General features: G+C 38.2%; 2 protein-coding genes across 2 annotated transcripts in view; one reads left to right on the top strand and one right to left on the bottom strand.

The window, feature by feature from the left end:
* Positions 1 to 27,256, bottom strand: part of LOC139934062 (dolichol-phosphate mannosyltransferase subunit 3-like) — a 535,719-nt gene that overhangs the window by 151,883 nt on the left and 356,580 nt on the right. The window lies entirely within an intron of this gene.
* LOC139949416 (fibrinogen-like protein 1) lies at positions 20,453 to 27,182 on the top strand. Its single transcript, XM_071947749.1, has 5 exons — positions 20,453 to 20,492; positions 21,655 to 21,924; positions 23,874 to 24,031; positions 25,540 to 25,804; positions 26,929 to 27,182. Exons 1-5 carry the CDS (start codon positions 20,453 to 20,455, stop codon positions 27,180 to 27,182), a joined length of 987 nt encoding a protein of 328 aa, XP_071803850.1.

Below are 27,256 nucleotides of genomic sequence, written 5' to 3'. Positions count from 1 at the left end.
TCAGAGGGAGTCGTTTCTCACATTTTGTGTTGCACTATCAAAAGCTCTCCATACCAAAAGCTTTGAAAACCATAGTGTCCAGTGCCTTTAAAGGATTTGGGTATTTTTTGTAGGACACACAACACAATGTCCTTAGATTTACGTTTAATGGTCAATGATAATAAAGATAATGATGGTAGAAAGCTTCCCTTAAAATAACTTGTTGGGGTGCTGTAGATTTTGAGAAATGAGTAGAACAGTGTAACGAAACAGGTTTTACATACTCAAATAATTGTTTTCTCCTAATACGGACATTATTTTCGTGACTTGTTTTACTCATTTTTTTAAAACTACATCACTTCAGCAAGTAATATTTAAAGGGAAGCTTTCTACCATCATTGTCTTTGAAATGTGTGAGAAATCTGTGCACTCTGTGCTGTGTGTCCTTCAAAAACTACCCAGGGGTGGATTTCACAAAGAGTTAGGACCAGTCCTAACTTAGGACTAGTCCCATGGATATACAAATTGCATGGATAGTCCTAAGTTAAGACGAGTAACTGGTCCTAACTCGAGATAAGACTAGTCCTAACTCTTTGTGAAATCCACCCCTGACCCTTTAACACTCCTCGCCCGATCTTCTAGTTTAACTCAGCGGGCTATCCCTTGGCAGATCTGTCTCTACAGCCATCTGAACATAAAGTGTATTAACCAAAGCTATGCATTACGGTACAGAATATTCGATAAACATTTATTTTCCTTTTAAGCATTAAAGGGAAGGTACACTATTGATTGTTTTCAAAGACCAGTGTTCTCACTTGGTTTATCTCAACATGTTATGCATAAAATCAAATAAAAACTGTGAACATTTGAGCTCAATTGGTCATCGGAGTTGGGAGAAAATGATGAAAGAAAAAAACCCTTGTTGGACGAATTTGTGTGCTTTCAGATAGGAACAAAAGACTTCTAGCTCCTTTATTATTGTAGTGAGAAATTACCTCTTTCTCAAAAACTACGTTACTTCAGAGGGAGCCATTTCTCACAATGTTTTATACTATCGACAGCTCTCCAATGATCGTACCAAGTCAGTTTTTACGTTAATATTTGTTTATGAGTAATTATCAAACGTGCATATACCTTCCCTTTTTAGAGTGAAACATAGTAGTGAACTCACAGCCATTAAGCCTACTTGCCCATTGTATCAAACGGTTTGAATCAACGATAGACCGGCAGAAATAAACAAACATCAATGTTACAGTAACCAACATTTAAAGAAAACCAGGATAAGTTTCAACAAAGGACACTATTTTATAAGGTATAAGGTAAAGACTAATTGCTGATTGTCTGCATAAGCACACATTCACATCGGGCCTAAGTAAACTCTACAAACAAATCTCTGCCTTCTCTCAGACAGTCCATCCTTCTGCCCAAGTAAAAAGCGGCGCGAAAAATGAAATATAAAATGAAATAGAAATAAAACGCCGGCAAACCAAAACAAGATGCAACGGGAAAAAATTCCATGCGAAAAGAAGAATAAAAAGACAACCTAAAGACGCCTCATGAGATCAGTTATTATATATTTAGCCTTTTAAATATATTTGTGATATTCACTTATTCTTATTACAATATTACTGCCTCTAGCTACCGGGCAACCTCGGTAGTTGGTAAGACACTGCTCTAGAATTGCAAGGGTCGTGGGTTTGCATCCCACCCGAGTAACATGCCTGTGATATTTTTTCACAGGACCCGGGAAAGTACTGAGTATACAGTGCTAACACACATAGGTGTATGGGTAAAAACCAAAATTAATCTATACTATTAAAAGCGTAACCCGCGCCATCTTGGATTGAAAATTAGAAGGTCCAGTGGCATGGCATCCTTTTGGAAATCAACACGATTAAGTGTGTGGAATTCAATATGTTTGTCTGGTTTCAGACGTCGGGTTGCAAGTCTACAAAACCCTGACCCAAACTCCCACTTACAAGCCATCTGATTGGAGAAAGTTTGGGCAGCGACCGCGTGTCAACCACTGGTCGATGTTGTTACCAGACTTCCTAGAAATCTTTCTGACGGGTGACTCATTGGACAGTGTTTCGCAGATGGTTCTCCAGATTGGTTCACTCATTGCCCCTTGCCTGCCCACATTCGATCCGCCCTTTTTGGTCGGGTTACTTTCATGTTGTACTAAGCATGGTTTTCCGGATTGGTTCATTCATTGCTGCGCAGGGTCGAAAGGGTCGAAGAGGCTGGGTGCCAGGACAAAACCGAAACAAATCTCACGAATTTTCATTGAATGAATGAAGTAACTCACAGATTGATGATTCGTAGGCGACCATGTGTCAACCACTGGTCGATGTTGTTATCAGACTTCATAGAAATCCTTCTGACAGGTGACTCATTTGTTGAAAAGATTAAATGTAAAATACATGTATTTATAAAAAAAAAACTTCCAAACGGAATGAGAATTATCATGATGGACAAGGATGGGATCAAACGGAAGCTTTAAAATTTGGAAACATTGGGTAGGGCCGGCTATAGGTTGGAAGGTGTCTCAGGGAACTTTATATAATAACATTTTGGGTTGGGGGGGGGGGCTAACACAAAGAGCCTATAACCGCTCCTTACATTCTGGTCAGTGTATTGTGAGTGTTGTGATGTTTGGTTTTGAGACAGGCCACATGTTGCTTGGTGAAGGAGGTCGCTGTGGGACAACTTTAGGTTGAAAGTGGGTGGCGACCTCGGGCTTCCAAAAATCTCCATACAGAAATTGCACTACTGATGCAAAACGTATCTTGCTGTTTTTAAACTATAGCGCTACCTTTTGCCCGAAACTCAAGTGAGTACATGAATACCGTTTTAAAATACGGTCTGTTCATGGAGGTATATTGTTGCAGTTTCAGAGTTTACCCCATCACGGAAGTTTGTGAAACTTATACACGTACGACAAAGGCTGTTTTGAAGCTGTAAAAAAGAACTTTGCATTTGGTCAAACTTGTTAAGCAAAACGACATTAAGTTTCCTTTTGAATAAGTCCATTCACAAAATTGGTTAGAGCAGTGTGTCGGTCAGGTCTCAAAAAAACGTGAAAATGTCATTTTTGACGATGTGTTTTAAAAAGGAAATGCAAGCATTATGAATGTATATTGAGTGTGTGGCGAAAGTTTTGGTAGTGTAGTACAAAAGAAACTTTAGTTAGTGCTGGCTAACGGTCAGTTTAACCTATCAACGCTGATTTGAAAAACGTGTAGCGTTAAGGAGGCCCAAAATATTAGACCCCTATAAGGGCTCACAGGGAGCCTTATAGTTTCTCAGAGATGCCAAAGCTCAACCCCACGCCCATCCCCACCCCGAATATTTTTTTGCCATTTTGAGAAGGCCTTCGGAAATCCTCGCCCAACTTTTTTCTTATTTTATTTTATTTTTTTTTATTAAAAAAAAATACGAAATTTAATTGTGAACTAAAAAAGTCAATTGGAAACTACACAACCATACACAAGTCAATAGGAAACTACACAACCATACACAAGTCAATGGGAAACTACACAACCATACACAAGTCAATGGGAAACTATACAACCATACACAAGTCAATGGGAAACTACACAACCATACACAAGTCAATGGGAAACTACACAACCATACACAAGTCAATGGGAAACTACACAACCATACACAAGTCAATGGGAATTGACACAACCATATACAAGTCAATGGACACTTCACAACCATACACAAGTCAATGGGAATTGACACAACCATATACAAGTCAATGGGAAACTACACAACCATACACAAATCAATGGGAAACTAAACAACCATACACAAGTAAATGTGAAACTACACAACCAAACACAAGTCAATGGGAAACTACACAACCATACACAAGTCAATAGGGACACTTAATACAACCATACACAAGTCAATGGGAAACTACACAACCATACACAAGTCAATGGACACTTCACAACCATACACAAGTCAATGGGAATTGACACAACCATACACAAGTCAATGAAACTACACAACCATACACAAGTCAATGGGAAACTACACAACCATACACAAGTCAATGGGAAACTACACAACCATACACAAGTCAATAAGACACTTAATGCAACCATACACATGTCAATGGGAAACTACACAACCATACACAAGTCAATGGACACTTCACAACCATACACAAGTCAATGGGAGTTGACACAACCATACACAAGTCAATGGGAAACTAAACAACCATACCAAGTCAATGGGAAACTACACAACCAAACTCAAGTCAATGGGAAACTACACAACCATACACAAGTCAATGGGAATTGACACAACCATATACAAGTCAATGGGAAACTACACAACCATACACAAGTCTATGGGAAACTAAACAACCATACACAAGTCAATGGTAAACTACACAACCAAACACAAGTCAATGGGAAACTACAAAACCATACACAAATCAATGGGAAACTACACAACCATACACAAGTCAATAGGACACTTAATACAACCATACACAAGTCAATGGAAAACTACACAACCATACACAAGTCAATGGACACTTCACAACCATACACAAGTCAATGGGAATTGACACAACCATACACAAGTCAATGAAACTACACAACCATACACAAGTCAATGGGAAACTACACAACCATACACAAGTCAATGGGAAACTACACAACCATACACAAGTCAATAAGACACTTAATGCAACCATACACATGTCAATGGGAAACTACACAACCATACACAAGTCAATGGAAACTTCACAACCATACACAAGTCAATGGGAATACACAACCATACACAAGTCAATGGGAAACTACACAACCATACACAAGTCGATTGGAAACTACACAATCATACACAAGTCAATGGGAAACTACACAACCATACACAAGTCAATTGGAAACTATACAACCATACACAAGTCAATGGGAAACTACACAACCATACACAAGTCAATGGGAAACTACACAACCATACACAAGTCAATGGGAAACTACACAACCATACACAAGTCAATGGGAATCTACACAACCATACACAAGTCAATGGACACTTCACAACCATACACAAGTCAATGGGAATTGACACAACCATACACAAGTCAAGGGGAAACTACACAACCATACACAAGTCGATGGGAAACTACACAACCATACACAAGTCAATGGGAAACTACACAACCATACACAAGTCATTGGGAAACTATACCACCATACACAAGTCAATGGGAAACTACACAACCATACACAAGTCAATGGGAAACTACACAACCATACCCAAGTCAATGGGAAACTACACAACCAAACACAAGTCAATGGGAAACTACACAACCATACACAAATCACTGGGAAACTACACAACCATACACAAGTCAATGGGACACTTAATACAACCATACAGAAGTCAATGGGAACTACACAACCATACACAAGTCAATGGACACTTCATAACCATACACAAGTCAATGGGAATTGACACAACCATACACAAGTCAATGAAACTACACAACCATACACAAGTCAATGGGAGTTGACACAACCATACACAAGTCAATGGGAAACTACACAACCATACACAAGTCAATAAGACACTTAATGCAACCATTCACATGTCAATGGGAAACTACACAACCATACACAAGTCAAAGGACACTTCACAACCATACACAAGTCAATGTGAATTGACACAACCATACACAAGTCAATGGGAAACTACACAACAATACACAAGTCAATGGGAAACAACACAACCATACACAAGTCAATGGGAAACTACACAATCATACAAAAGTCAATGGGAAACTAAACAACCATAAACATGTAAATGGGAAACTACACAACCATACACAAGTCAATTAGAAACTATACAACCATACACAAGTCAATGGGACACTTCACAACCATACACAAGTCAATGGGAATTGACACAACCATACACCAGTCAATGGGAAACTATACAACCATGCACAAGTCAATGGGAATATACACAACCATACACAAGTCAATGGGAATATACACAACCATACACAAGTCAATGGGAATATACACAACCATACACAATTCCAGAGATGCCAAGTCCAGAGGCCAGCTATACGTGAGATTTTTCAAAGCTCAACCCCCCCCGAAAAAAAAATGCCAGTTTTAGAAGGCCTTTCTAAATCGCCGCCCAACTTCTTTTTTTTTATAAAAAAAAAAAATCGGAAATTTAATTATGGACTTATTATGGTCTTACCGCCCCCCCCCCGAAAAAAAAAATCCAAATTAGTAGATACAGCATGTTCCGAAAACTCGCTTTACTTATAGAGATGTATCGTGGGACGTGAAAAAGTCATTTTTGACGATGTTTTTTAAAAAGGAAATGCAAGCATTATGAATGTATATTGAGTGTGTGGCGAAAGTTTTGGTAGTGTAGTACAAAAGAAACTTTAGTTATTGCTGGCTAACGGTCAGTTTCACCTATCAACGCTGATTTGAAAAACGTGTAGCGTGAAGGAGGCCCAAAATATTAGACCCCTATAAGGGCTTACGGGGGAGCCTTATAGTTTCTCAGAGATGCCAAGTCAAGAGGCCAGCTATGCGTGAGATTTTCCAAAGCTTAACCACCCCCCCCCACCCCGAAAAATTTTTTTGCCAGTTTTAGAAGGCCTTTCGAAATCCCCGCCCAACTTTTTTCTTATTTTATTTTGTTTTTTTTATATAAAAAAAAAATCAAAAATTTAATTGTGGACAAAAAGTGTTCCAAAATGCAACAAAAACCTCTTCATAATAATTAAAACTAACATGAGGTACACAGAATATGTTGATGGTTAATGGTCATTGTGTCAGATTATTTCCTTCCAAACTAAAACAGTCAATTGGAAACTACACAACCATACACAAGTCAATGGGAAACTACACAACCATACACAAATCAATGGGAAACTACACAATCATACACAAGTCAATGGGAAATTAAACAACCATAAACATGTAAATGGGAAACTACACAACTATACACAAGTCAATGGGAAACTACACAACCATACACAAGTCAATGGGAAACAACACAACCATACACAAGTCAATGGGAAACTACACAACCATACACAAGTCAATGGACACTTCACAACCATACACAAGTCAATGGGAATTGACACAACCATATACAAGTCAATGGGAAACTACACAACCATACACAAGTCAATGGGAAACTAAACAGCCATTCACAAGTCAATGGGAAACTACGCAACCAAACACAAGTTAATGGGAAACTACACAACCATACACAAATCAATGGGAAACTACACAACCATACACAAGTCAATAAGACACTTAATACAACCATACACAAGTCAATGGGAATTGACACAACCATAGACAAGTCAATGAAACTACACAACCATACACAAGTCAATGGGAAACTACACAACCATACACAAGTCAATGGGAAACTACACAACCATACACAAGTCAATAAGACACTTAATGCAACCATACACATGTCAAAGGGAAACTACACAACCATACACAAGTCAATGGACACTTCACAACCATACACAAGTCAATGGGAATTGACACAACCATACACAAGTCAATGGGAAACTACACAACCAACCACAAGTCAATGGGAAACTACACAACCATACACAAGCCAATGGGAAACTACACAACCATACACAAGTCAATAGGACACTTAATACAACCATACACAAGTCAATGGACACTTCACAACCATACACAAGTCAATGGGAATTGACACAACCATACACAAGTCAATGGGAAACTACACAACCATACACAAGTCAATTAGACACTTAATACAACCATACACACGTCAATGGGAAACTACACAACCATACACAAGTCAACGGACACTTCACAACCATACACATGTCAATGGGAATTGACCCAACCATACACAAGTCAATGGGAAACTACAAACCATACACAAGTCAATGGGCAACCACACAACCATACACAAGTCAATGGGAAACTACACAACCATACACAAGTCAATGGGAAACTACACAACCATACACAAGTCAATGGGAAACTACACAACCATAAACATGTCAACGGGAAACTACACAACCATACACAAGTCAATTGGAAACTATACAACCATACACAAGTCAATGGGAATTGACACAACCATACACCAGTCAATGGGAAACTAGACAACCATGCACAAGTCAACGGGAACATACACAACCATACACAATTCCAGAGATGCCAAGTCCAGAGGCCAGCTATGCGTGAGATTTTTCAAAGCTCAACCCCCCGAAAAAAAATGCCAGTTTTAGAAGGCCTTTCGAAATCGCCGCCCAACTTCTTCTTTTTTATAAAAAAAAAAATCGGAAATTTAATTATGGACAAAAAATGTTCCAAAATGTCCCAAAACCTCTTCATTATAATTAAAACCAACATGAGGTACACAGAATATGTTAATGGTTAATGTGGAGGTACGATTGTGTCAGATTATTTCCTTCCAAACTAAAAAAGTCAAGTGGAAACTACACAACCATACACAAGTCAATAGGAAACTACACAACCATACACAAGTCATTGTGAAACTACACAACCATACACAAGTCAATGGGAAACTACACAACCATACACAAGTCAACGGCTCTTCACAACCATACACAAGTCAATGCGAATTGACGCAACCATACACAAGTAAGTTGGAAACTATAAACCATACACACGTCAATGGGAAACTACACAACCATACACAAGTCAATAGGAAACTACACAACCATACACAAGTCAATGGGAAACTACACAACCATAAACATGTCATCGGGAAACTACACAACCATACACAAGTCAATGGGAAACTACACAACCATACACAAGTCAATGGGAAACTACACAACCATACACAAGTCAATGGGAAACTACACAACCATAAACATGTCAACGGGAAACTACACAACCATACACAAGTCAATTGGAAACTATACAACCATACACAAGTCAATGGAACACTTCACAACCATACACAAGTCAATGGGAATTGACACAACCATACACCAGTCAATGGGAAACTAGACAACCATACACAAGTCAACGGGAATATACACAACCATACACAATTCTAGAGATGCCAAGTCCAGAGGCCAGCTATGCGTGAGATTTTTCAAAGCTCAACCCCCCGAAAAAAAATGCCAGTTTTAGAAGGCCTTTCGAAATCGCCGCCCAACTTCTTCTTTTTTATAAAAAAAAAAATCGGAAATTTAATTATGGACAAAAAATGTTCCAAAATGTCCCAAAACCTCTTCATTATAATTAAAACCAACATGAGGTACACAGAATATGTTAATGGTTAATGTGGAGGTACGATTGTGTCAGATTATTTCCTTCCAAACTAAAAAAGTCAAGTGGAAACTACACAACCATACACAAGTCAATAGGAAACTACACAACCATACACAAGTCAATGTGAAACTACACAACCATACACAAGTCAATGGGAAACTACACAACCATACACAAGTCAACGGCTCTTCACAACCATACACAAGTCAATGCGAATTGACACAACCATACACAAGTAAGTTGGAAACTATAAACCACACACACGTCAATGGGAAACTACACAACCATACACAAGTCAATAGGAAACTACACAACCATACACAAGTCAATGGGAAACTACACAACCATAAACATGTCATCGGGAAACTACACAACCATACACAAGTCAATGGGAAACTACACAACCATACACAAGTCAATGGGAAACTACACAACCATACACAAGTCAATGGGAAACTACACAACCATAAACATGTCAACGGGAAACTACACAACCATACACAAGTCAATTGGAAACTATACAACCATACACAAGTCAATGGGACACTTCACAACCATACACAAGTCGATGGGAATTGACACAACCATACACCAGTCAATGGGAAACTACACAACCATACACAAGTCAAGGGGAATATACACAACCATACACAATTCTAGAGATGCCAAGTCCAGAGGCCAGCTATGCGTGAGATTTTTCAAAGCTGAACCCCCCCCCCCGAAAAAAAAGCCAGTTTTAGAGGGCCTTTCGAAATCGCCGCCTAACTTCTTTTTTTTATAAAAAAAAAATCGGAAATTTAATTATGGACAAAAAATGTTCCAAAATGCATCAAAACCTCTTCATTATAATTAAAACCAACATGAGGTACACAGAATATGTTGATGGTTAATGTGGAGGTACGATTGTGTCAGATTATTTCCTTCCAAACTAAAAAAGTCAATTGGAAACTACACAACCATACACAAGTCAATAGGAAACTACACAACCATACACAAGTCAATGGGAAACTACACAACCATACACAAGTCAATGGGAAACTACACAACCATAAACATGTCAACGGGAAACTACACAACCATACACAAGTCCATTGGAAACTATACAACCATACACAAGTCAATGGGACACTTCACAACCATACACAAGTCAATGGGAGTTGACACAACCATACACCAGTCAATGGGAAACTACACAACCATACACAAGTCAACGGGAATATACACAACCATACACAATTCTAGAGATGCCAAGTCCAGAGGCCAGCTATGCGTGAGATTTTTCAAAGCTGAACCCCCCCCGAAAAAAAAAAAGTTTTAGAGGGCCTTTCGAAATCGCCGCCCAACTTCTTTTTTTTATAAAAAAAAATCGGAAATTTAATTATGGACAAAAAATGTTCCAAAATGCATCAAAACCTCTTCGTTATAATTAAAACCAACATGAGGTACACAGAATATGTTGATGGTTAATGTGGAGGTACGATTGTGTCAGATTATTTCCTTCCAAACTAAAAAAGTCAATTGGAAACTACACAACCATACACAAGTCAATGGGAAACTACACAACCATACACAAGTCAATGGGAAACTACACAACCATACACAAGTCAATGGGAAACTACACAACCATACACAAGTCAATGGGAAACTACACAACCATACACAAGTCAAAGGGAAACTACACAACCATACACAAGTCAATGGGAAACTACACAACCATACACAAGTCATTAGGAAACTACACAACCATACACAAGTCAATGGGAAACTACACAACCATACACAAGTCAATGGGAAACTACACAACCATACACAAGTCAACAGGAAACTACACAACCATACACATGTCAATGGGAAACTACACAACCATACACAAGTCAATGGGAAACTACACAACCATACACATGTCAATAGGAAACTACACAACCATACACCAGTCAATGGACACTTCACAGCCATACACAAGTCAATGGGAATTGACACAACCATACACAAGTCAATGGGAAACTACAAACCATACGCAAGTCAATGGGAAACTACACAACCACACACAAGTCAATGGGAAACTACACAACCATACACAAGTCAATGGGAAACTAGACAACCATACACAAGTCAATGGGAAACTACACAACCATAAACATGTCAACGGGAAACTACACAACCATACACAAGTCAGTTGGAAACTATACAACCATACACAAGTCAATGGGAATTGACACAACCATACACCAGTAAATGGGAAACTAGACAACCATGCACAAGTCAATAAGAAACTACACAACCATACACAAGTCAACGGGAATATACACAATCATACACAATTCCAGAGATGCCAAGTCCAGAGGCCAGCTATGCGTGAGATTTTTCAAAGCTCAACCCCCCTCCCCGAAAAAAAATGCCAGTTTTAGAAGGCCTTTCGAAATCGCCGCCCAACTTCTCTTTTTTTATAAAAAAAAAATCGGAAATTTAATTATGGACAAAAAATGTTCCAAAATGCATCAAAACCTCTTCATTATAATTAAAACCAACATGAGGTACACAGAATATGTTGATGGTTAATATAGAGGTACGATTGTGTCAGATTATTTCCTTCCAAACTAAAAAAGTCAATTGGAACCTACACAACCATACACAAGTCAATAGGAAACTACACAACCATACACAAGTCAATGGGAAACTACACAACCATACACAAGTCAATGGGAAACTACACAACCATACACAAGTCAATGGGAAACTACACAAACATACACAAGTCAATGGGAAACTACACAACCATACACAAGTCAATGGGAAACTACACAACCATACACAAGTTAATGGGAAACTACACAACCATACACAAGTCAATGGGAAACTACACAACCATACACAAGCCAATGGGAAACTACACAACCATACACAAGTCAATAGGACACTTAATACAACCATACACAAGTCAATGGACACTTCACAATCATACACAAGTCAATGGGAATTGACACAACTATGCACAAGTCAATGGGAAACTACACAACCATACACAAGTCAATTAGACACTTAATACAACCATACACATGTCAATGGGAAACTACACAACCATACACAAGTCAATGGACACTTCACAACCATACACATGTCAATGGGAATTGACCCAACCATACACAAGTCAATGGGAAACTACAAACCATACACAAGTCAATGGGCAACTATACAACCATACACAAGTCAATGGGAAACTACACAACCATACACAAGTCAATGGGAAACTACACAACCATACACAAGTCAATGGGAAACTACACAACCATAAACATGTCAACGGGAAACTACACAACCATACACAAGTCAATTGGAAACTATACAACCATACACAAGTCAATGGGACACTTCTCAACCATATACAAGTCAATGGGAATTGACACAACCATACACCAGTCAATGGGAAACTAGACAACCATGCACAAGTCAACGGGAATATACACAACCATACACAATTCCAGAGATGCCAAGTCCAGAGGCCAGCTATGCGTGAGATTTTTCAAAGCTCAACCCCCCCGAAAAAAAATGCCAGTTTTAGAAGGCCTTTCGAAATCGCCGCCCAACTTCTTTTTTTTTATAAAAAAAAAAAATCGGAAATTTAATTATGGACAAAAAATGTTCCAAAATGCCCCAAAACCTCTTCATTATAATTAAAACCAACATGAGGTACACAGAATATGTTGATGGTTAATGTGGAGGTACGATTGTGTCAGATTATTTCCTTCCAAACTAAAAAAGTCAAGTGGAAACTACACAACCATACACAAGTCAATAGGAAACTACACAACCATACACAAGTCAATGGGAAACTACACAACCATACACAAGTCAATGGGAAACTACACAACCATACACAAGTCAATGGGAAACTACACAACCATACACAAGTCAATGGGAAACTACACAACCATACACAAGTCAATGGGAAACTACACAACCATACACAAGTCAATTAGACACTTAATACAACCATACACATGTCAATCGGAAACTACACAACCATACACAAGTCAATGGACACTTCACAACCATACACAAGTCAATGGGAATTGACACAGCCATACACAAGTCAATGGGAAACTACAAACCATACACAAGTCAATGGGAAACTACACAACTATACACAAGTCAACGGGAAACTACACAACCATACACAAGTCAATGGGAAACTACACAACCATACACAAGTCAATGGGAAACTACACAACCATAAACATGTCAACGGGAAACTACACAACCATACACAAGTCAGTTGGAAACTATACAACCATACACAAGTCAATGGGACACTTCACAACCATACACAAGTCAAGGGGAATTGACACAACCATACACCAGTCAATGGGAAACTAGACAACCATGCACAAGTCAATGGGAAACTACACAACCATACACAAGTCAACGGGAATATACACAACCATACACAATTCCAGAGATGCCAAGTCCAGAGGCCAGCTATGCGTGAGATTTTTCAAAGCTCACCCCCCCCCCCGAAAAAAATGCCAGTTTTAGAGGGCCTTTCGAAATCGCCGCCCAACTTCTTCTTTTTTTATAAAAAAAAAAATTGGAAATTTAATTATGGACAAAAAATGTTCCAAAATGCATCAAAACCTCGTCATTATAATTAAAACCAACATGAGGTACACAGAATATGTTGATGGTTAATGTGGAGGTACGATTGTGTCAGATTATTTCCTTCTAAACTAAAATAAAATGACTAAAAATTATGTCCAAAATCCTCCGCTCACTTCCTCTGCCTGTTGTGTCTTCGCTAGTGGAGCGCATTTAACGAGTTTGCTAAAACACTTTTTTGACGTTCACGTTTAGTGCTCCCGTAACGAGCAGCCTAGTGACCAATTCAGAAAAGAATAAACTTAAAAGAGGCCTACGGTCTTACCGCCTCCCCCCGCCCGAAAAAAAATCCAAATTAGCAGATACGGCATGTTCCGAAAACTCGCTTTACTTATAGTGATGTATCGTGGGACGTGAAAAAGTCATAATGCAAGCATTATGAATGTGTATTGAGTGTGTGGCGAAAGTTTTGGTAGTGTAGTATAAAAGAAACTTTAGTTATTACTGGCTAACGGTCAGTTTCACCTATCAACGCTGATTTGAAAAACGTGTAGCGTTAAGGAGGCCCAAAATATTAGACCCCTATAAGGGCTTACGGGGGAGCCTTATAGTTTCTCAGAGATGCCAAGTCAAGAGGCCAGCTATGCGTGAGATTTTTCAAAGCTCAACCCCCCCACCCCGATTTTTTTTGCCAGTTTTTGAAGGCCTTTCGAAATCCCCGCCCAACTTTTTTCTTATTTTATTTTGTTTTTTTTCTATAAAAAAAAATCAGAAATTTAATTGTGGACAAAAAAGTGTTCCAAAATGCATCAAAAACCTCTTCATAATAATTAAAACTAACATGAGGTACACAGAATATGTTGATGGTTAATGTGGAGGTACGATTGTGTCAGATTATTTCCTTCCAAACTAAAAAAGTCAAGTGGAAACTACACAACCATACACAAGTCAATAGGAAACTACACAACCATACACAAGTCAATGGGAAACTACACAACCATACACAAGTCAATGGGAAACTACACAACCATACACAAGTCAATGGGAAACTACACAACCATACACAAGTCAATGGGAAACTACACAACCATACACAAGTCAATGGGAAACTACACAACCATACACAAGTCAATTAGACACTTAATACAACCATACACATGTCAATCGGAAACTACACAACCATACACAAGTCAATGGACACTTCACAACCATACACAAGTCAATGGGAATTGACACAGCCATACACAAGTCAATGGGAAACTACAAACCATACACAAGTCAATGGGAAACTACACAACTATACACAAGTCAACGGGAAACTACACAACCATACACAAGTCAATGGGAAACTACACAACCATACACAAGTCAATGGGAAACTACACAACCATAAACATGTCAACGGGAAACTACACAACCATACACAAGTCAGTTGGAAACTATACAACCATACACAAGTCAATGGGACACTTCACAACCATACACAAGTCAAGGGGAATTGACACAACCATACACCAGTCAATGGGAAACTAGACAACCATGCACAAGTCAATGGGAAACTACACAACCATACACAAGTCAACGGGAATATACACAACCATACACAATTCCAGAGATGCCAAGTCCAGAGGCCAGCTATGCGTGAGATTTTTCAAAGCTCACCCCCCCCCCGAAAAAAATGCCAGTTTTAGAGGGCCTTTCGAAATCGCCGCCCAACTTCTTCTTTTTTTATAAAAAAAAAAATTGGAAATTTAATTATGGACAAAAAATGTTCCAAAATGCATCAAAACCTCGTCATTATAATTAAAACCAACATGAGGTACACAGAATATGTTGATGGTTAATGTGGAGGTACGATTGTGTCAGATTATTTCCTTCTAAACTAAAATAAAATGACTAAAAATTATGTCCAAAATCCTCCGCTCACTTCCTCTGCCTGTTGTGTCTTCGCTAGTGGAGCGCATTTAACGAGTTTGCTAAAACACTTTTTTGACGTTCACGTTTAGTGCTCCCGTAACGAGCAGCCTAGTGACCAATTCAGAAAAGAATAAACTTAAAAGAGGCCTACGGTCTTACCGCCTCCCCCCGCCCGAAAAAAAATCCAAATTAGCAGATACGGCATGTTCCGAAAACTCGCTTTACTTATAGTGATGTATCGTGGGACGTGAAAAAGTCATAATGCAAGCATTATGAATGTGTATTGAGTGTGTGGCGAAAGTTTTGGTAGTGTAGTATAAAAGAAACTTTAGTTATTACTGGCTAACGGTCAGTTTCACCTATCAACGCTGATTTGAAAAACGTGTAGCGTTAAGGAGGCCCAAAATATTAGACCCCTATAAGGGCTTACGGGGGAGCCTTATAGTTTCTCAGAGATGCCAAGTCAAGAGGCCAGCTATGCGTGAGATTTTTCAAAGCTCAACCCCCCCACCCCGATTTTTTTTGCCAGTTTTTGAAGGCCTTTCGAAATCCCCGCCCAACTTTTTTCTTATTTTATTTTGTTTTTTTTCTATAAAAAAAAATCAGAAATTTAATTGTGGACAAAAAAGTGTTCCAAAATGCATCAAAAACCTCTTCATAATAATTAAAACTAACATGAGGTACACAGAATATGTTGATGGTTTATGTGGAAGTACGATTGTGTCAGATTATTTCCTTCCAAATTAAAAAAGTCAATTGGAAACTACACAACCATACACAAGTCAATAGGAAACTACAAAACCATACACAAGTCAATGGGAAACTACACAACCATACACAAGTCAATGGGAAACTACACAACCATACACAAGTCAATGGGAAACTACACAACCATACACAAGTTACTGGGAAACTACACAACCATACACAAGTCAATGGGAAACTACACAACCATACACAAGTCAATGGGAAACTACACAACCATACACAAGTTAATGGGAAACTACACATGCTGGAAGAGCAAAAGCGTGCGAAATCTGCAAAATTGTGCTCTGTTTGTACAAAGTTTGTACAAAAATTATGATTCTGATAAACTGCGTGCAATCTGAAGATTGTGAAAACATTGTGGATTGCGTTTTTGTACACACGAGCGCGATTTGGCAATGCATGACGTTAATTTTTATTTTTTCCCAGTCTGGCCCCAATGCGTGAGAAAATGGTTGCTGTGCGTGTGAGCGTGAGACAGAGCCCAATTGCGTGAGTCTCACGCCTAATGCGTGAGACTTGGTAGGTCTGGTTTCTAGAAGTACGCATAAGGTACATCGTCTAACCCAAAACGAGGTGGGCGCAGCCACTGCAAGTAGTGGCGGACGTGCGAAATAGCTTCATTTTGGGTTAGAATTATGGCGCCATGCATACATATTGAGAGAGGCGTATAACACCCTCACCCACATTACATTTCGAAATATTTGTGTAAAGGATTTTCATCATCTAGCGGGTTGCCGCGCGAAGCTATTTTTCAACCAACCAGGCAGAGCACTCATGTTGGAAGCTTATATATTACTTTGTTTTCAACATGCTATAAAGAAAAGAGTCTCCCGACCACGTTCTAATGTCTCAGAGCTGCTGAAGAAGAAAAAGAAAAAAAAAAAACCAAAGTAGAGTACCTTGTTGAAAGTGCATATTTGCCATTTTAACTTTGGCGGTGACCTTGTTCTGATCAGCAATAATTGGTTATGCTAAAGCAACGTTCCCAATAATAAAGTACGGTGCTTAGCATGTTACAAAATGGTCAGTTTATGAGCGAGAGAGAACAGTAAGTTTTTAGTTAAAGACTTGAAAGTATGGGATATTAGAATAAACAAGAAGAGAAGTTATTTTAATGGGAAGGTATATGTTTTGTAGTTGTCAAAGAGCAGTCTTTTCCATTGGTGTATCCCAACCTAAGCGTAAAACAACAAGCCTGTAAAAATTTGGGCTCAATTGGCCATCGAAGTTGCGAGAAAAATATGAAAGAAAAAACACCCTTGTTGAACAAATTTGTGTGCTTTCAGATAGGAATAAAAGACTTCTCGCTAGGAGTCTTTTATTATTCTAGAGAGAAATTAACTCTTCATCAAAATCTATGCTACTTCAGAGGGAGCCGTTTCTCGCAATGTTTTATACTATAAACAGCTCCCCATTACTTTTTTACCAAGTAAGTTTTTATGATAATTTTGTTTTGAGTAATTACCAAACGTGTACCTTCCCTTTAAAAACAACACTCCGCACTAACTAGATGGTGTTACTGCAAGCTGAATTGGATTGAAGCCTCACTGCGCAGTGCCTTGCGCTCTTAAAAACAGCTCTATTAACTTGTGAAAATTGTCTGAACTTTTTCAGAGCGTGAATAATTGTTAGAGGTCAGAGAACAAGTTCATCTCTAAAGTCATCAGACAGAGAGAGTGAGATCACTCCTCCCCCCGTAAAAAAAAAAAAATGATTTCGCTTTTACTGGGAAGAATGATATACTAATACAGGAAAATAAGTATGAGGTTAAACAAAATAATTGTGTCATGTCGTGTCTGGTATACGAACCACGTGGAAAAAAAAATACATATTTGTTTGGGAGATAATGGGAATCAAGAATGATGTCATGAAAGATGTTCATCAGGCTGGTACAATATCAACTTAATAAAACTTATTAAAACAGCGCCACCAACCGACTGGTGGTGCCTCGTTCTAGTGGACGTCGGAACGTTAACGAAAATAATGAGAGTGTTTGGCTGTGTTTCATAGAAAATTCATTCATCAAGAATGATCTCTTAATAAACTATTCGATGCTTGAATGGTCACAGACCTTACATTGCTTTCCCTGCAGCAGTAGCCGGTGTTTTTCAAATAAATTCAGCAAGAAAATGCTGAAGCAGGGCAGGACCCAGTTTCACAGACCAGCTAAATCACAAAAAGCTAAGAAAAATCAAATTTTGCTAACCATAATAAGTTTTAAAAGAACGAGGTTATTTAATGGTTTTCACTCATGTACATCCACCGATGTGCGTGTAAGTGTTGTAAACTCGGTTCTTTGCCGAGCTCTGACGTGAACAAAATAACAGGCAGAGTCCTTGGGTGGCATTTGAACCCACGACCTTTGCAATTCTAGAGCATGAAACAACCTATTGCCGGTAGCTAGAGGCAGTTCAAATAAGATTACCAGTCAAAATACCCTTACTAACACATTATCCTTGTGACTGGTACCATGCTCTCTTTAACTTAGCTATTAAAGCAGATATGTTTTTGAGTTTTGAAATTTGGGCCATATATAGGTGAATAAATTGCAAATGGAATCCAACAAAATAATTATTTTGAGATTTTAAAGTTCAAAAAGTATCTAAAACCAAGATAGTGTCCCTAAAAGGTATCCAGGGGTGGCGTGATAGGGATGCAGTTGAACAAAATACCTATAAATAGTCTATAAATTGTAATATACAAATAAACCTATACATTTTCTATAAATAACTGACACTAGTTGAACATCGCATGTTCTTAGGAGGCACGTGCCGCAAATGTTCAATAACACCTTTCTGACTGGCATGAGCAATATTGCCATCGAAATCACTAATTTGAAATGATTGGATCTTTGATTCGCTTGGCGTTATTAGCCGCGTGCAGACATTGGGATGTGAGATGTGCTGATAGAATAAAGGTTTTCCAATTTAAGGCTATGAGGCACTAGATAGTAACAGTATACCAGATTTTCAATTGTGCTTCGAAAATGAACAAGTTGTAATTATAGCAGCCCCCGCAGTGCAAAAAAATTAACCGTATGAAGTTTTAAAAAATAGTTTAAAGGTGGGTTTATAAGATGGTGTCTAGTCAAACAAATAACTTAGCAAAACACTTGGTGAGGCACTGCAGCTGTTGATGGTATCAACTATTTGGAACAAATAATTACCTTTTAAGTAGTATGATTTGAATTATTTTTTTCATCCAGAACATTCAACAAATTATTACGAAACGATTAATGCATGAATCGTTCCTTAGTTTTCTGAGGTTTGGCTGTTCGTGATTGGTGCGGCCAGAGGTGTGGTTGGTATACGATGTCACCTATAATAGTTACGTTATATTTGGTTTGCAAAAACACCGTGTGTAAATCTACTTGATGTTCTTTTGAGAGCTTGTCTTGCTTTGTTTGGATTTGACATTCTTGTAAAAAAAAAACGTGACACTTTTTGCTTGTTTTTGTTTTTTAGTTTTTTAAGTTAGACACTGTAATCAGCTAAAAACGTCACATGTGATTTTTTTGTATTACTTTCCTTTTAAATTTGCCATAAATTACTTGACGAAATTTATGGTCACATTTTTAAAACTCCAAGGCAACCAGTTCGAATATTAATGGTTTGATTCTTTTAAAACTGGTGTAAATAATCTGTTTTAGAGGTGTGATCATGACTTTGTGGAATATAGCTCCTTTTTATTATCTTTTTAAAACATTTTATTCATTCCCCTGATGAACGACTTCTTGTAAATTTTTCCCGGAAGATTCAACTTGATGTCATCACAGTTTCAAGAGGGAAATGAAATAGCATATAACAATGCTCAATTATTGAAATGTAACTATTTTTGCGATCATTTATCTTTCAGCTCGTTTTAATTTGAGGAACATGAGAGCCAACATGGTTTGGATTACCACTGCTGCCATTTGTCTCGCGGCGGGTATGTATGAGCGCAGTGTTTATTTATTTATTTACTAATTATATTAATAGTATGTCTTTATAGTGTGATTTAATGTTTTTATTTTTTAATTAACACTTTATTGCTCTGCGCATTTGAATAAATTTTTTATTAGAGTTTGCCCTAATTTTGTATTGCTATTATTTTGTTATTTAACAAAATATTGACGTTGTTTGTTATTGTGTATATATATCAGTAGGGTAATTTTCGATATTGTGTTTTAAAACATGTGCGGCTGAATTGTTTTCACCTATGATTTTGCGTACATTCTACATGTCACTTAGTTTAATAGTTGTGGATCGGTAGAGCTGGGGTAAAGTCGTATAGTGTTCCGATTTTTGGGGAAATCAACCAAAATGCACATAAAATAACGAGCATGTGAATATGTAGGTTTAAACCTTTGTGTGAGTCATGACGAAAAAAAAAAAATTGTTATTGGTTTCACTTTGTTGTTGTCCTTCTACTTCACTACTCGGCAAAGTCCCACGATGGGATATCACGTCAAGATTACCTTTAAATGCTACCACTACCTTCCTCGTTTTATCTTTCTGACTATAACACTTTTTTTTTTGTGTATTACAAAAACATTTACGAATCTTTTGGCCAATGAAAATGGCTTTTACAAAACATTTAAATAATTTCTGTATTTGTTGTTATTCTGGTCAACATCACAGCTCTTTTTTTATTGTGAGTACCAAAAGTCAATCTAAGGTGCTGCTTCAAGAAAACTGGATATCCTGCTAAGCTTAAACCCTTTAAGGGTGCGTTCAATAAGCTTCCCTGGGTCGACCCCGGTGTGCAATGACGTCACTACAAGAGGTTGATTGATCGTTTGATTATGGAGGTAGTTTACATCCATGGTTCGATTAGCTCTTATCAGGGTCTCACCCGAGTGAGCACCGCGGGGTCGACACGGGGAAGCTAATCGAACGCACCCATATCATGGTTACAACAGTGTTTAGATTTGCTTTTTCAAAACATATATGTTTTCAAAACATGTATCATTCAAATATCAGGTCAGTTTGGCCTACATGCCATCAGTTTGGTTGCATTGAGTGAATGGAAAAACAGAAGTAGCCCCCAAAAAGTTTAAATGTGCATACTAATTATTTTTATTGAGGCAACCTCTTCTATTGGTTAACAGTTACTTCTGTGGCAGCCCGTGTCTGTGTACTTGGTACTGAACCAGATGACTCTGCAGGCGGCAGGGTACGGTTCGTTCTACCACCGGGCGATCCTTGCTCCTGCACTCAAGTCATGCTGGGCGGACACAACGCGTATGCACCGCCCAGGAAGGACCAACCCGTCTACATCGACACTCTACCAATGAACGCTGAAGGACTCCGTAGATCACAAGGATGTCCAAACAAAAACGCTCAAAGTGAAGACCCAAAGAAAACTTCAACGTCACTAGGTAAGATTGTAATTCTGGATAATATAATAACTACGGAGCTCTGAGAGTGCAATCCGACATGTTGAGATGGTGATATCTCATCATCCTGCAGTTAATTATCTCAGGATTCCAAGCAAAGCTGGTACAATAATAACATGCATTTATATAGCGCTTAAAGCCACTAAACATTTTCGGTAGCTTAAAGCCACTAAACATTTTCGGTAAACAGTATTGTCCAGGTCCCACACTTCGTGTATCACAACTTATACATAAAATAATAATCCTGTGGAAATTTAGGCTCAATCGGACATAGGAGTCGGGAAAAATAACGGGAAAACCCACTCCTGTTTTCGCGCGATTCGCCGTGTCATGACATGTGTTTATAACTAATCCGTAATTCTCGCGAGAATTTATATTGTTGTATATTGTTTTATATTGTTTTACCGTTTTCTCAAAAAGTAAAGCATTTCATTGACTAATATTTCAAGAGAAGTCTTTCACCATTCCCTTCTGTAAATCCTGTAAATTATTTGTAAATCTGTGGACTTTTTTGTTCTGTACCGAAAGGGTCCAATGGCTTTAATACAGGGTTTGTAGGCGCTGAAACGAAAAATAACAAAACACACTTATATATAAAGACCCCCAAAATGCACGGCAACAACAAAATGACAACTTTAAGAGGGATGAAATAGCTGAAACTAAACAAGTTTACTTGGATTTTTATAAGTTGGTCTCGAAAGCCGCTTTAAATGAGTCCAGTGTAGTTGAGGCACGGATGTGGACGGGAAGGTTGTTCAAGAGAATGGGTGTGGCAATTGGTTTCTGAGCTCCGTGTCAAACATCTGTTTGATACATTTATTTATTTGTTAATTTATTTCCAGGCAAACAGTACATACAAAGAATAGGCAATCAAAATATGACTACACAGAGAACAAGCCTACGGAAAACCCAAAAAGCAAAAATAATCACTATCTTAAGGCGATCCAGACAAAAAAAATAACAAAGGCATCAAAGGGCACAAAGACAAATCTATAGATAATTCATTAAAATTCCAATAAAGGGCTTGTCAGCAAATTTAGTATAAAAAATGGATTCACCAGAAAAGACCCCACATCCTCGCTCCTTTCAAAAAGGTAGGATGCCAAACATTACATTATTGTATAAACATACCAATCATTTTCTCATGTACTCTTATATAAATAGACGAAACATCCGAGAAACCTGTTACAATTGAAGCTCCAATCGTATCTACAGACTATGAGAGTAGTCATGATCAAGGCACGAGCACCAGCGACGATGTAAGCACGCAAGGAGACAACCTGAACCGTCAGTCAACTACAATTGGTAAGAATGTAATCCGGGTTTAAGAGAGGAACACAAGTCGACAAGATCAAAATCAATGGTTTATGTTGCCTCCACTCATCGATGATGCAGTTTTAAAGATACATTTTTTCAAAGATCACTTAATTGTGAGGATGTGCTGCTTGTTAATTTGGCAAAGACCATGCAGTCTACTTGGTGTATCCCAACACATGCATAAAATAACAACTCTGTGAAAATTATGACTCAATAATTGGTCATCGAAGTTGCAAGAGAATAATGAAAAAAAATGCACAAAATAATGTTCCACAAATTTGTGTGCTTTCAGATGTCTCACTAAAGGCTTAATGTTATTGAAAATTTTTATTATTTGAGTGAGAAATTAACTCTTTCTCAAAAACTACGTTACTTCACAGGGAGCCGTTTCTCACAATGTTGTTTTCATTTTGAACAGCTCTCCATTGCATATCTTGCGCTGCTCTTGTCTGCTGAGCTCAGGAAAACATCTGAAGATAGTGTGCATCCACGTCACATATCACACAAAGTGGTTTTTAAACTTCTATTTTGCTGATCATGATAAATGAAAAGTGCTTAAGGGATGTTTATCATTAATCATTTTTGTAATGTTTTGTTCATCCTTATAATTATAGACGAGACATTAGCGATACCTGTTGCTGGTGAAGTCGTGTATACAGACTGCCAGCAAGCTCTTAGTTATGACCAGAGAACCAGCGGCGTGTATACCATCGATAAGGAGGGAACATTCAACGTGTACTGTGATATGGTGGAAAATACGAAGGGATACATTGTAAGTGTCTCTTGATTCCACCATTATTTCTTAATTTACACATCTTATTGTTGAGCATCTTCACTCTTGAAACGTTCGTGTAGGAATTGACCGAACTGTTAGAAATATCCGTATTTTACAGACTCCGTAAAGTGAATTATTCAGTAAATTTCGCCATTATTTTACGAATTTCTGTAAATGCAAATATTAATTATGCTAATAAGCTTAAAGGCAGGGGACACTATTGGTAATTGTCAAAGACTAGCCTTCACAGTTGGTGTGCCTCAACATATGCATAAAATAGCCAATCTGTGAAAGTTTGAGCTCAATCGGTAATCGAACTTGCGAGATAAAAATGAAAGAAAGAAATACCCCTGTCACACGAAGTTGTGTGCATTTAGATGGTTGATTTCGAGACCTCACGTTCTAAATCTGAGGTCTCGAACCCAAATTTGTGGAAAATTACTTCTTTCTCGAAAACTATGGCACTTCAGAGGGAGCCGTTTCTCACAATGTTTTATACCATCAACCTCTCCCCATTACTCGTCACCAAAAAAGGTTTTATGCTAATAATTATTTTGAGTAATTACCAATAGTGTTCACTGCCTTTAATTAAAATTAACCACATTTGCCTAAACATATACACATAATAGGTGCATGTTAGTACATATTGTTCAGCCACAACCACTCTCAACACATTATATACAAACCCACGTTAAGGGACTTCATACTTAACGGAATGAAAAACGTTTCCCGGTAATTTTGCTGGCAGCAACAAATAAAATTCCATATTCCTGCCACAAAATTACCTGGAAAAGTTGTTCATTCTGTGTTGATACTAGTTCGTGTTCCATCTCTTTGGTTGTTGACCCCGTCTCATTGTTGTCACAATACTCTGATTTGTTTATTTTTTTATTCATGCACATTGCCATTTTATTGTCACTTATTCCTTGTCAGTAACTCTTTGTGCATTCAGACTATACTCCCACCTCCTTGCTCCTACTACTAAATATTTGTTCTTGTGTAGTCTCTCAATTTTCACTGTTTTGCCGAGGTATTTGTCGGAGGTATTTTGTGAACTTTCTGATGGTCATCTTTTATATTAATGTTTAAAGGCAGTGGACACTATTGGTAATTACTCAAAATAATTATTAGCATAAAACCTTTCTTGGTGACGAGTAATGGGGAGAGGTTGATGGTATAAAACATTGTGAGAAACGGCTCCCTCTGAAGTGCCATAGTTTTCGAGAAAGAAGTAATTTTCCACGAATTTGATTTCAAGACCTCAGATTTAGAACTTGAGGTCTCGAAATCAACTATCTAAAAACGTACACAACTTCGTGTGACAAGGGTGTTTTCTTCTTTCATTATTATCTCGCAACTTTGATGACCGATTGAGCTCAAATTTTCACAGGTTTGTTATTTTATGCGTATGTTGAGATACACCAACTGCGAAGACTAGGCTTTGACAATTACCAATAGTGTCCACTGCCTTTAACACAATGGGTTAATTCTGTACACTTTTCTAGGTGATTCAAAGGCGCAACGACGGCTCCGTAAACTTCAACCGAAGCTGGGCCGATTACGAGAAGGGTTTCGGAGATCTAAATGGGGAATTCTGGTTAGGAAACGACAAGATCCACAAGCTAACATTCGATGGACTGCCCTGGGAACTTATAGTCACTCTGACTGCATTCGATGGCACCGTCGCCGTGGCTCGATACAGTGATTTCCAGATCAAAGAGTTGAAGGACATGTATGAGATTGCCATTGGCTTTGATGGTGGTGACGCTGGTAAGCCATAACATCCGAAACGACATTGCAATGATTTGGTGAAAGAGCATACAGGGCAATTTCATGATGACGTAATCTGACGGAAAGAGCCAATTACAGCGGCAGGAAAAACAAATATTGCAATGTCGTTTGGAAAAACAAAACAAATTCACGGCCGAGGAGTGGGGGCACAATGTGGCCTCACCATATTTTTGCCCGAAACTTTAACGACGTATTTGATCGCCACCAATTAATGTTCTTAGAGTCACGTTGTAAAACAAACATTAAATGATATCGAGTATCAATCAGCTGTTACTATGTCGACTGTTTCTTTTAACTCAGATCAACGATTTGGTTTCCTCAGGGCCAATACGGATCGGGTTTTATAAGTCTCTTCCTGATAGCTAAGGTTTTCCCTTGAGTAATTTTCTTGAGTTTTCCTCCTACATCTAAGACTGAAACTTCATTCGTTGTCTTTTTGGCCAGTAAAGTGAATTTAAAAATCAATTTTCAAAAAGTCGCTGGCTTTCTTCCAAAATACTTGAAACAAAAGTTTGATCAAATGTAGGTCTAATGTTGAAATCTTCTCATAAGTTTGTACCAAAATCACTTCATTGATTAATCATGGTTCATTTGTATCTACACAAATACATAATGTCTAGCTATGAAAGATGTCACTCACAGTGACCAGTGATGTTTCTCGTTCAGATTTTCTCTAACATGAGGAATATAAGCACACTATTCTCAGCACACTATTCTCTTACCTCTTCAGTCTCCCGACGATGACTAGAGCAAGCTAGTCCAAACGTTGAGACCAATTCAGAACTGACTCCGCGGCAGTTCAGTTAATTACGATACTATAAGCTAAAGTAGTAGTCCAGTCTATTTTCTATACCATCCGCCCAGGTAATAGTTAAAAAGCAGGACAGTTCTTTTCAGAACTGAGAAGTCTCCCGAACCTCCGATTATCTACTCCGTGGCAGTAGAATAAAGCAAGACGGTTCTCTAAGAACAAACTCTACCTGGCAAGGAGATACACACATGGTGTTACCGCAAACCAAATATATTTTGATACCTCACCATGCAATGCCTCAAATCCTATATCCTCTAACATGACTTATTGTCAATATTTTTTTTCTTTGAAGGTGACGGGTTTGATACCAAACATTTCTCGGCGTTTGATAAAGACAACGACGACGACTCCAAGAATTGTGCCAAAATATTGGGTGCAGGTTGGTGGCTTTCTCACTGTGATGAATCACAGAGTAATCTGAATGGTGTATACTATACCACCCCTATGAGTATCGGGGGCATAAACTACAAGGGAATATACTGGTCAACATGGAAGTTCGAAACCCTCAAAGCAACCGAAATGAAGATCAGACAGATCACAACTTAATTGACACACTGTCCACTCGAACAAGTTCCACAAAAGATAAGTTGCGTTCGGTTTCGGTGGTTTGGGCTTAAAAT

The sequence above is a fragment of the Asterias amurensis genome, chromosome 2 (genome assembly GCF_032118995.1).
Source record: "Asterias amurensis chromosome 2, ASM3211899v1".
NCBI classification, from domain to species: Eukaryota; Metazoa; Echinodermata; class Asteroidea; order Forcipulatida; family Asteriidae; genus Asterias; species Asterias amurensis.
Note: the sequence above shows the minus strand (reverse complement) of the source record. Positions and strands in the feature narration are given on the sequence as shown.

Coding starts and splice junctions, on each gene's coding strand:
- LOC139949416 (XM_071947749.1), top strand. CDS start 20,453: ATGGTTTGGATTACCACTGCTGCCATTTGTCTCGCGGCGG. Junction 21,925..23,873: donor GAAAACTTCAACGTCACTAG/GTAAGATTGTAA, acceptor TTATAATTATAG/ACGAGACATTAGCGATACCT. Junction 25,805..26,928: donor CTTTGATGGTGGTGACGCTG/GTAAGCCATAAC, acceptor TTTTCTTTGAAG/GTGACGGGTTTGATACCAAA.